The sequence below is a fragment of the Salvelinus sp. IW2-2015 genome, linkage group LG18 (assembly GCF_002910315.2).
Source record: "Salvelinus sp. IW2-2015 linkage group LG18, ASM291031v2, whole genome shotgun sequence".
Taxonomy (NCBI): Eukaryota; Metazoa; Chordata; class Actinopteri; order Salmoniformes; family Salmonidae; genus Salvelinus; species Salvelinus sp. IW2-2015.
In genome coordinates this window covers 62334797-62347180 of record NC_036858.1, presented here as the reverse complement: position 1 = coordinate 62347180, position 12384 = coordinate 62334797, and the positions used below count along the sequence as shown (strand labels likewise).

The window sequence follows — 12384 nt, the reverse complement described above, 5'->3', positions numbered from 1 at the left end:
TCTGAGGGTGGTATTTTTCAATGATAATGTCGCCATCCAGTGGCCATATCCAGTACCACAGATACTGTACCAAGTTAGATTCAGATTCAGTGTTTAATATCAAATCAAAGTTAGTCACGTGCGCTGAATACAACAGGTATCTCACAGTGAAATGCTTACTTACAGGCTCTAACCAATACTGCAAAAAAGGTATTAGGTGAACAATAGGAAAGTTAAGAAATAAAACAACAGTAAAAAGACAGGCTATATACAGTAGCGAGGCTATAAAAGTTGCGAGGCTACATACAGACACCGGTTAGTCAGGCTGATTGAGGTAGTATGTACATGTAGATATGGTTAAAGTGACTATGCATATATGATGAACAGAAAGTAGCAGTAGCGTAAAAGAGGGGTTGGCGGGTGGTGGGTGGCAGGACACAATGCAGATAGCCTGGTTAGCCAATGTGCGAGAGCACTGGTTGGTTGGCCCAAATGAGGTAGTATGTTTATGAATGTATAGTTAAAGTGACTATGCATATATGATAAACAGAGAGTAGCAGCAGCGTAAAAGAGGGGTTGGGGGGGGGGCACACAATGCAAATAGTTGAGAAGCCTTTTTGTCCTAGACTTGGCACTCCGGTACCGCTTGCCATGCGGTAGCAAAGAGAACAGTCTATGACTGGGGTGGCTAGGGTCTTTGCCAATTTTTAGGGCCTTCCTCTGACACCGCCTGGTGTAGAGGTCCTGGATGGCAGGCAGCTTAGCCCCAGTGATGTACTGGGCCGTACGCACTACCCTCTGTAGTGCCTTGCGGTCAGAGGCCAAGCAGTTGCAGGGCATAGCAGGATTTCTTGTAAGCTTCCGGGTTAGAGTCCCGCAACATGAAAGCGGCAGCTCTACCCTTTAGCTCAGTGCGAATGTTGCCTGTAATCCATGGCTTCTGGTTGGGGTATGTACATACAGTCACTGTGGGGACGACGTCCTCGATGCACTTATTGATAAACCAGTGACTGATGAGGTATACTCCTCAATGCCATCGTAAGAATCTCGGAACATGTTCCAGTCTGTGACAGCAAAGCAGTCCTGTAGTTTAGCATCTGCTTCATCTGACCACTTTTTTTATAGACCGAGTCACTGGTGCTTCCTGCTTTAATTTTTGCTTGTAAGCAGGAATCAAGAGGATAGAGTTATGGTCGGATTTACCAAATGGAGGGTGAGGGAGCTTTGTACGCATCTCTGTGTGTGGAGTACAGGTGATCTAGATTTGTTTCCCCTCTGGTTGCACATTTAACATGTTGATAGAGATTTGGTAGAACTGATATTCACATGTACAGGGTTGCAGGTGTGATTGCAGGGTACAGTGAAAAACTTAGGCTTCGAGCTCCAACATGCAGGACTACGTTTAATAAAATAATGAAAATGGTAATAAAAAATAAACCAAAATAGGACTATATACACATCATAACTGTGGCAGTGATGAATAAGTAAATGTCCATTGGGGTGGAGGCATAGTAAGAACTGTTGAGGGGGTAGGGGGAGAATGACCATTGAGGGGGTCTGGGGACCAAGTGAAATTAACTGCAACAGTGATGACTGTCATTGAGGTGGGAGCTGAGAAAGTCCATAGGGGGAATAACAGGGGAGCTAACTGACTAGTGGTGGCTATTCAGCAGCCTTATGGTCTGAGAGTAGAAACTATTAGCCAGAGGGTAGAAACTATTAGCCAGTCTCCGTTTTTGCCATGATGCTCCTGTGAAGCCCGTGTCTGAGTGATTGAAGTGGGGAGAACAGGGCGTGCCTGGGGTCCCTGATGATCCTCTTGGACTTCCTGCGACACTTGGAGTTGTAGGTGTCCTGTTGGGTAGGCAGTGTGCACCCAATGGTGTGTTCAGCTGCACGTATAGCAGCTGAAGAGTTATAAATTCTGTTCAAGCGCGGCTCCCTTGAAAAAGAGGCCTTAGTCTCAATGGGACTCCTTGCTAAAATAAAAATACAGTCACCAAATAATTTACAATGTAAAAGGTTTCTAAAAAATAAAACAAAGACGCATTCAAGTTTTCATTTTATTTATTTATATATATATATTTTTTTCTTCCATAAAAATGTTTTTGGGAAGCTGAGACCCCTTTATACCCTACCTGTTATTCTAAGCAACCGGGAAGAAAAATATGAATAATCGATAATACACACCTCATATACAGAAATGCATAGTCGTCTAGCAAACACCTCCAGTAACTGCCTCCTCCAATGAGGTTCATTTCATCAACTTGGGTGCGTTCAATTTAACGTTGCGTGACACTTTGTACTGAATGACACGCTTCCCCAAAACGGTGTGTACCGTTCATCAAAAGTCTTTGAGGTGTGTTTGGTGGGTGTGGCATGACCAATATGGGTGTGACCATTTAAAATCGTAAAACTCATGCAGCGTCACATGTGTTACCCTTTGTCACCAGAAGGATGTGTCAGAGCGTGACCAAACTCCACACTATTCCCTTCACACACTGCCTCTGATCTAAAGTCAGTTTTGCTCTCTAGCCTGTCCAAACATGACGAGAGGGCAGAGTGAACGCAGGACAAGACTCCCCGTCTCAGTGTACGTCGAGAGTGGTGGACCTGCTTAGCGAATAAGACAGAGAGAGCCTGTACACAGTATGCGTACTCCTCACTCCGTAAGAGCTACAAACAGGAGTCCCAGTGCAGAGTGAGGTCCGAGCTGTCCAGGAAGTCCGCTGAGAACACACTGGGGGGCGTGTGGGGGCCGAGAGGGGCGAGACTCGTCCTCCCACCTCCACCACCCATAGAGATGTCCAGCCAGTCCATGCTGTCCAGGGCTGGGTCCCCGAAGTCAAGCCCTGCCGGGTGGGTGGAGAAGCCCAGGTCGCTAGTGTCCATGTCCACCGGGGAGGGGGGATGGTCCAGGATGCTGGGGGTGCTCAGCATTTGGCTGTGGAGGTCGTCAATCAAAGTCAGGCCACCGTCAGGCTCCACTCCCAGGAGGGGCGTGCCGGTGGTGCTCTCCAGGAAATCCTCCAGACGACTACTTCCTGGGCAGGGCAATGGCTGCTGGGAGGGCAGGGCGGGTAGGGAGGGCTCCGGAGGGGGTGTGGGTGGCGACAGGTGAAGAGGGGACGAGGGAGGGGTGGGGGGGTCGGAGTGGTTTTGGGCCAGGGAAGAGTCTGGGTTGGCTCGGAATCCAGAGATTTCTGGTTGGGGATGAAAAAATAAAAAGCATTAATATTAACAATGATCAAAACAAATGGGTTTGCTCATGTACTGGCAGTGAGACATGAAGATATACAGTACCAGTCAAAAGTTTAGACACACCTACTCATTCAAGGGTTTTTCTTTATTTGTACTATTTTCTACATTGTAGAAAAATAGTGAAGACATCAAAACCATGAATAACACATATGGAATCATGTAGTAAACAAGAATGTTTTAAACAAATCAAAATATATTTTATATTCTTCAAATAGCCACCCTTTGCCTTGATGACAGCTTTGCGCACACTTGGCATTCTCTCAACCAGCTTCACCTGGAATGCTTTTCCAACAGCCTTGAAGGAGTTCCCACATATGCTGAGCAGTTGTTGGCTGCTGTTCCTTCACTCTGCGGTCCAACTCATCCCAAACCATCTCAATTGGGTTGAGGTAGGTTGATTGTGGAGGCCAGGTCATCTGATGCGGAACTCCATCGCTCTCCTTATTGGTCAAATAGCCTTTACACAGCCTGGAGGTGTGTTGGGTTATCGTCCTGTTGAAAAAAAAATGATAGTCCCACTAAGCACAAACCAGATGGGATGGCGTATTGCTGCAGAATGCTGTAGTAGCCATGCTGGTTAAGTGTGCCTTGAATTCGAAAAATAAATCAGACAGTGTCACCAGCAAAGCACCCCTACACCATCACACCACCTCCTCCATGATTCACAGTGGGAACCACGTGTGCGGAGATCATCCGTTCACCTACTCTGCGTCTCACAAAGACATTGCGGTTGGAACAACAACAACAACAAAAAATGCTAATTTGGACTCATCAGACCAAAGGACAGATTTCAACCAATCTAATGTCCATTGCTCGTGTTTCCTGGCCCAATCAAGTCTCTTCTTGTTGGTGTCCTTTAGTAGTGGTTTCTTTGCAGCAATTCGACCATGAAGGCCTGATTCACGCAGTCTACTCTGAACAGTTGATGTTGAGATGTGTCTGTTACTTGAACTCTGTGAAGCATTTATTTGGGTTGCAATTTCTGAGGCTGGTAACTCTAATGAACTTATCCTCTGCAGCAGAGGTAACTCTGGGTCTTCCTTTCCTGTGGTGGTCCTCATGAGAGCCAGTTTCATCAAAGTGCTTGATGGTTTTTATGACTGCACTTGAAGAAACGTTCAAACTTCTTGACATTTTTTGGATTGACTGACCTTCATGTCTTAAAGTAATGATAGACTGTCATTTCTCTTTGCTTATTTTAGCTGTTCTTGCCATAATATGGACTTGGTCTTCTACCAAATAGGGCTATCTTCTGTATACCACCCCTACCTTGTCACAACAACTGATTGGCTCAAACACCTGTTACATTGAAATGCATTCTAAGTGACTACCTCATGAAGCTGGTTGAGAGAATGCCAAGAGTGTGCAAAGCTGACATCAAGTCAAAGGGTCTGAAATATTTGAAAAATATATTTTGATTTGTAAAAAAAAAAATTGGGTTACTACATGATTCCATATGTGTTATTTCAAAGTTTTGATGTCTTCACTATTATTCTACAATGTAGAAAAGAGTGAAAAATTCAGAAAAACCCTTGAATGAGTAGGTGTGTCCAAATGTTTTACTGGTGCTGTATATGTGAGTGTTATGTTGTGTGTGCTGCTATGTTCTCTTACCGCCACTCTTCAAGAGGATGTCAAACAGATCGTCCATCTGTTGACTGCTCAGCCCGTTCTCCTGGGAGAAGAGGACATATATTTTTAACAGTTTACAGTACTCATGGTTGTTTAAACAAAATCGTCAAACATGTACAGTACTATAAAATTACCAAAATATTTTGAGCAAATTTGATTCGAGACCGACGCATACAGATGGACAGAGAAAACGAGAGAAGAGATAAGAGTATGTAAGAGAAGAAAAGAGAAAAGACATGAATAAACATGAGCAGAGGGAGATGGGAGGAGTGAAGGACATACTTTGGGGCGTTGAGTGAAGGAGAAAGAGGTCTGTTCAGGAGAGGGAGGGGTGAACAAAGTGTGCCGGTCAAAAGTCGGACACACTTCTCTCTGAAAGGGTGGAAGCAGAGAATAAAGAAAGGATGGGGGAAGGGGAAAGAATAAAAACATGGAGACTAATGAAAAATCAAATATGAGATGACGTTGACATGCCATGAATGATCATTGCAGAATATATCTTACCTTGAGGGAAAGGGAAGAGGTGCTTTGGCTTTCAGACAAGTTGGACACCTCGCCAAAGAAAGGATCGAGATTGGGRGGGGCGGAGACAGACTGAGTGGGCTCTGGCACCCCATTGGTTATGCCATTTGTTTCCAGATGTAGACCCACCTTCTGTTCCAGAACGAGAGGGTGAAGAAGAAGAGGAAATTAAATAAGGCCAGTCTTGATTTTTGTTATCATTTTAAGAAGGTGTTAACACGGCCACTCATTCATATTGAGTATTTCCCTACGCACCCCTAGTCCCTTTAGTTAGAATGCCCGACAGCTCCTCAGTCACCCCTAATTTTCTATCCAATCAGAGACTTTCTCTTTAGCCTGCTAATTGTAAATCCCGCCCCGTCAGTGAGTTGCGTTGAAGACAGGCAGTTTGTGAGTTTGCCACAGAAGCAACAAGACGACAAGTTGCACCATGTTTAACGTTATTTGTGCGCGCATCTAATAGTGAGTAATATGTGATGTTTTATCACACTATATGCTGCTCGCAATGGCGATGCTACTAGCTAGTTGGCCAGGCTAACTATTTTCTATGGTTCAKACACTCATTGCATTGCAGTTATGTTTATGATTGAGATACAAGAATATATGTCCTGTTATTATTGCATTTACTCTATGCAGTTTGTTGTATTGTACAGCCTGCTTGTAAATGTGGCAACTTATTAGAGTTGTATTATGGTATTAGTATTGTATACTGTATGGTAATATATATCTTAGATTATATTGTATGTATATTTCAGGTCCATCTGTGTATAGCCATACATAACCGATTATAGTACACAATAATATGTAAAAGAGGTATCTTTGGGCTCCCGAGTGACACAGCGGTCTAAGGCACTGCATCTCAGTGCTAGAGGCGTCACTACAGACCCTGGTTCGATTCCAGGCTGTATTTTATACCAATGGCCTTGATTAGGAGTCCCATAGTGCGGCGCACAATTGGCCCAGCGTCGTCCGGGTTAGGGTTTGGCCGGGGTAGGCTGTCATGGTAAATAAGAATTTGTTCTTAACTTTTATTTATTTATTTATTTTACCGTTATTTTACCAGGTAAGTTGACTGAGAACACGTTCTCATTTGCAGCAACGACCTGGGGAATAGTTACAGGGGAGAGGAGGGGGATGAATGAGCCAATTGTAAACTGGGGATTATTAGGTGACCGTGATGGTTGAGGGCCAGATTGGGAATTTAGCCAGGACACCGGGGTTAACACCCCTACTCTTACGATAAGTGCCATGGGATCTTTAATGACCTCAGAGAGTCAGGACACCCGTTTAACGTCCCATCCGAAAGACHGCACCCTACACAGAGCAGTGTCCCCAATCACTGCCCTGGGGCATTGGGATCTTTGTTTAGACCAGAGGAAAGAGTGCCTCCTACTGGCCCTCCAACACCACTTCCAGCAGCACCTGGTCTCCCATCCAGGGACTGACCAGGACCAACCCTGCTTAGCTTCAGAAGCAAGCCAGCAGTGGTATGCAGGGTGGTATGCTGACTTTCCTAGTTAAATAAAAGGTTAAAAATATATTTTCTACCTTGTAGAACCACTACCTACAGTTACCCATTAAAGAACCCTAAAGATCTCCAGTGTGTTGGTTGACAGTGGTGTGTGACAAGTCAGTCAAGACAGCATCCATACAGCATCCAACCCAGCAAACTACTTTAGTCCTCAGAGGGACAGGTTTACCCCCTATCCTTTTTTACAGACGGTGACCGCTAATATTGTGTGTGTGAGAGACAACCTTGTTTCGGTCACAATGTTTTGTCATTTTAATACCTTTTTGATAAACTGGGTGACAGGGCCTGGTTGTAACTGTTGTTTTGATTGGGTATCGGGGCTCAGTATCTCAGCTGGCAATTGTCTGGGGAGCTTGCTTGGAGTTGACTGCAATCGCTAGAGTAAAAAGGGCAACTTTACTGCACTGTGATACCATCTTACACAATCATTTCACCAACATAGAGACTTGTAACACTTAATAGCAGATTTACAGTGTAACTGTACCTGCAGTGTGATGCGTTGCGATCCACTGGTTTTGCCCAATGAGGTCACGCCGTTTTGGCCCTCTGCACTGTTATTGGTCAGTGCTATCAGGTAGTGGTTGCCATTGCCGTCGGTGACCAGGGTGGGCGTGMTGCCCGACTTGAGGAGGTCCAATGAGAAGGTCTGGGCGGGGACCTGGGTGCCATTCTGTTGGCTGATGAAGACTGGAGTGACCTGAAGAGAATAGAGTAGGAAAGAGGCATATTCAAACACAGGGCCCAGACACGAGCCAATGATAATGACCCAACAGAGAAGGGGAAGAGACTAGGTTCGACTAGGTTTGAAACCTGTGTCTCCCGCTTGCCAGACTGTTTGCCTGTTGAGCTGAAGTCTTCAGGTTTATTCCGTTAAATATAAAATATGGACCTGATGTGTGGCGGCGTGTATTACTATACTGTAAATCTACAGACTGTACAATCGAGAGCTGTAATGATTGAATGTACCTGTTGTGGGGTGACTGTCTGACTCGGTTGTTTGTTCTGCTGCTGTCTCTGGGACTGTCTCTGCTGCTTCCTCTGCAGTACTTGCAGCTGTTGGTCCTGCAGCTGTTGGTCCTGCAGCTGTTGGTCCTGCAGCTGTTGGTCCTGCAGCTGTTTGGCCTGCAGCTGTTTGGCCTGCAGCTGTTTGGCCTGCAGCTGTTTGGCCTGCAGCTGGAGCTGTTTCTGCTGAGTCTGCTGGATGATCAGCTGCTGCTGTTGCTGGAATAACAACTGGGCCGAAGTCTTCTGCTGCTGCATCTGCTGTGTCTGTTGTTGCTGGAGCTGTTTGGAATGCTGTTGTGTCTGTTGTTGTTGTAGTTGTTGTGTCTGCTGTTGTTGTGTCTGCTGTTGTTGTGTCTGCTGTTGTTTCAGTTGTTGTGTCTGTAGTATTTGTTGTGTCTGTTGTTCAACCTGTATCCGGGGGATCTGCTGCAGTTTGAGCAGGGTCTGCTGAGAGCACTGTGTCGGCTGAGCCTCGTCCACTCCCTCCATCCCTTCTTCTGTCTCTACCTCATTCTTGACCCTCACCATGTCTGTGTTGGTGAGAGAGAGATGGAGGATGGTAGAGGCTTTGATGGGGGTGGTTTGGGCCTCCTGGGCATAGCCGTTCACCACCACTCCCTGTACTCCCTCCATCTCTTCTCCCTCCATCTCTCTCACTGCTCCAGTCTGTAGCCCCTGCTCCAACTGGGAGCGCAGGTTCTCCACCAGCCTCTGTTTCTGCCTCAGCATGCGTGTCAGCTCCTCAATCTGCTTGTCCTTCTCCTGAAGCATCTGGTCCTTGTCCAAGGGGGAGGCCTCCATGGTTGCCCCGGCTAGGGGCTCCTGAGGTGGGGCGGCAGGCTGAAGCTTGGTGGGAGAAGGCCGGGACTGGGAGAGGCTGCAGGTGGATAAGTGACCCTGGTTCTCCTCTTTGATGGAGGCTGGGGAGGGGTGCTGTGGAGAGGGGTGCAGGCTGAGTTGGGTCAGGGGAGAGCTCACCATCTCCCCGAACACGTCTCCATTACAGCTGGTCTCGTCGGGGCTCATCACCGCCAGAGACCGTTCTGACGGGGTGGGGGAGAGTGGAGGGGAGGAGCTCGTACTGCCAAACCTCATAATACAGGCCGGAGCGGCACTCTGAGCCAATGAGAAAGCGGGTATCTTCCTTGCTGCCTCTCCTGAATGGTGGGTGTGGGGATTAGTTCCGGCCTGGGAGGGGGCAGGGCTGATGGAGCCAGCAGGTTCGGTTGAGGCTTGCGGTGGGGTTGGTTGGCTGGGTTTAGGGCTTACAGTAGCAGTAACACCAGCTCGACCTCCACCGTTCTGCTCCTGGTAGTTCCTCAGCCTCTCGATCAGGTCCATCTTGGTGCCAGACACGGTCAGACACCGTAGTTTCAGCTCCTGTTTCAGCTCAGCAACCTGGAGGAGAGAAGTAGAAGTACAGTTATGATTCTGATCCATTACATTTTACATTTTACATTTAAGTCATTTAGCAGACGCTCTTATCCAGAGCGACTTACAAGTTGGTGCATTCACCTTATGATATCCAGTGGAACAACCACTTTACTTCTCCCTCCTCCTCCTCGGTCTCGCTCTCCTCCTCCCTCCCTCGGTCTGCTCTCCTCCTCGTTCTCGCTCTCCCTCCTCGGTCTCTCTCCCTCTCCCGGTCTCTCTCTTCGCCGTCTCTCTCTCCCTCTTTTCTCCATATGTACTTTGTCCAACCTCTCTCCGCCGTCCTGTTGCTGCCGGCGCACTATGCCGCCCTATCCCCATCTTCTCTCCTCCATCCTCTTTCCTCCTCGCTCTCTCTCCCTCCTCTCTTCCTCGCGTTCTCCTCTCTCTCCCGTCTTCTCTCTTCCCTCCCTTCTCCGCTCCCGCTTCTCTCTCTTCCTGCCATCGTCCGTTTGTCTCTCTCTTCCTCCTCCTCCGTGCTCTCTGCGCCTCCTCTCCTCTCGCGTCTCCTCCTCCGTCTCTCTCTTCCTCCCTCCGTCGTTTCTCTCCTCTTCCTCCCTCCTCCGTTCTCCCTCACTCCTCCTCTCATCCCTACGACTCCGTCTCTTCCTCCCTCCTCCGTCTCTTCTCCTCCTCCTCCATCCGTCTCTCTCCCTCCCTCCATCCGTCTCTCTCCTCCCTCCGTCTCTCTCCCCTCTCTCCGTCTCTCTCTCCCTCCGTCTCTCTCCCTCCTCCTCCGTCTCTCTCTCCCCTCCCTCCGTCTCTCTCCTCCCTCCGTCTCTCTCTCACCTCCCTCCGTCTCTCTTTTCTTTCTCTCTCTCCCTCCGTCTATCCTGCTCCCTCTCCGTCTATCTCCTCCTGCTATCTCTCCCTCCCTCCTCTCTCTCTCCTCCCTCCTCCAATCCCTCCGTCCCTCCTCGTCCTCCCTCCGCTGCTCGCTTTCTCCGGGTCTCCGCTCGTCCGCTCCTCCTCCTCCCTCGGTCTCGCTCTCCTCCTCCCCCCCCTCGGTCTCGCTCACTCCTCCCCTCCCCCTCGGTCTGCCCTCGCCTCCTCTCCTTCGTCTCGTTTCCCTCCCTCCCCTCGCCTCGTCGCTCTCCTCCCTCCTCGGTCTCGCTCTCCTCCTCTCCTCGTCTCATCGCTCTCCCTGCCGTCTCTCCCTCCCTCCTCTCCTCTCCCTCTCTCTCCTCTCTCACTCCATCCCTCCCTCCTCAGTCTGCTCGTTCCATCTCTCCCCACTGTCTCTTCTCCCCTCCCTCAGTCTCTCTCCCTCCTCAGTCCTCTCTCCCTCTCCGTCTTTCTCCTCCGTCATTCCTCCCTCCTTCCTCCCTCACCTTCCCTCCTCCTATCCTCCCCTCCCCCCTCCCTCCTCGTCTCCCCTTCCCTCCGTCTCTCTCCTCCCTCCGTTCCTCCCCTCCCTCACGTTCTCTCTCCTCCCTCCTTCCCTATCTCTCCCTCCCTCCCTCGCTCTCTCCCCTCCCTCCGTCTCTCTCATCCTCCGTCTCTTCCTCCCTCGTCCTCTCTTCTCTCTCTCCTCCTCCTTCCCTCCCTCCCTCCGCTCGTCTCTTTTCTTTCTCTCTTCCCTCCGTCTATCCTCCTCCGTTATCTCTCCTCCTCCCTCCCATTTCTCTCTTCTCCGTCCCGTCTATCTCTCCCTCCCTCCCTTCCGTCCGTCGTATCTCTTCCTCTCCGTCTCTCTCCTCTCGCTCTCCTCCTCGTCTCTCTCCCCTCTTCTCCCTCCTCGTTCTCTCATCTCTCTCCCTCCTCCTCCGTGCTCTCTCTCCTCCCTCCCGTCTCCTCCGCTACGTCTTCTCTCTCGTCTCTCCTTCATCCTCCCTCTCTTCTCCGTCTCTCTCCCTCCCTCCCTCCGTCTCTCCTCATCCTCCTCCTCCCTCGTTTCCTCTCTCTCCTCCTCCCTCCGTCTTCTCTTCTTCCCTCCGTCCGTTTTCTCTCTCTTCCTCCCTCACTCCCTCCGTCTCCCTCCCTCCAACTCTCTCCCTCCCTCCCTCCGTCTTCTCCCTCCCTCCACTCTGCTCCCCTCCCTCCCTCTCTCTCTCTCCCTCGTACTCTCTCTCTCCTCCGTCTCTCTCTCCCTCCTCGTTCTCTCTCCCCCTCCGTCTCTCCTTCTCCCTCCTCCGTCTCTTTCTTTCTCTTCTCCCTTCGTCTATCCTCCCTCCTCGCGTTATCCTCCTCTGTCTATCTCCGATCCTCCTCCGTTCTCTCTCCTCTCCCTCCCTCCACCCTCGCGTTCGTCTCGCTCCCTCGGTCTCGCTCCTCCTGGTCTCCTCTCCTCCCTGCCCTCGGTCTCGTCTCCCTGTCCATCCGGTCTCTCTTCCTTCCAACTCAGGCCCCGTCCTCCTCCTCGGTTCGGCAGTCTGTCTTCTGACTTCTCCCTCTCTCCTCTCTGAATGGGATCTCGGGTCTCGAACAGCTCGTCTACCTCTTCGCCTTCCCAACCCCTCGGTCTCTCCGTCTCCCGCTCTCCACTCCCTCGGTCTCCTGCGCTCCTCTCCACGCCCTCCGTCTCTCTTTCCTCCCTGTCTCTCTCCTCTCCCTTCCTGCTGTTCTCTTTCCTCCCCTCCTCCGTCTCTCTCCCTCTTCTTCCCCTCGTTCTCTCCTCTCCTCCCTCCTCTCTCTCTCTCTTTCTACACCTCCGTCGTTTTCTCTCTCTTTTTCCTCCTCCTCCGTCCGTTCCTTCCTCCAACTCTTCTCTCTCTCCTCGTCTCTCTCACCTCCGTCTCTTCCCTCCCTCCCTCCGTCTCTCTCCCTCCTCTCCCTCCGTCTCTCTCTTTTGCTCTCTCTCCTCCGATTCTCTCTCTCTCCCCTCTTCCCTCCCCCAACCTCTCCCCCCCTCTATCCTCTCCCCTCGCATCCGTCTCTCTCTCCTCGCCTCCTCCGTCTTTTATTTCTCTCTCTCTTCCGCTCGTCTTCTCCTCCCTCCGTCTGCTTTCTTCTTCTCTTCTCCCTCGTCTATCCCTCCCTCTGTCTATCTCTCCCTCCCTCCGTTCTCTCCCTCCTCCCTCCAT

General features: G+C 50.0%; 1 protein-coding gene across 1 annotated transcript in view; it reads right to left on the bottom strand.

Annotated features, from left to right (window-relative positions):
• Positions 1 to 2028: 2028 nt before the first annotated feature.
• LOC111977724 (myocardin-related transcription factor A-like) overlaps positions 2029 to 12384 on the bottom strand; it is a 110805-nt gene continuing 100449 nt past the window's right edge. The window contains 7 exon segments of the mRNA XM_070448634.1: positions 2029 to 3182; positions 4855 to 4915; positions 5155 to 5244; positions 5377 to 5526; positions 7185 to 7301; positions 7410 to 7622; positions 7892 to 9328. Of these exon segments, the coding sequence (XP_070304735.1) occupies positions 2656 to 3182; positions 4855 to 4915; positions 5155 to 5244; positions 5377 to 5526; positions 7185 to 7301; positions 7410 to 7622; positions 7892 to 9328 (2595 nt within the window). The 3' untranslated portion in view covers positions 2029 to 2655.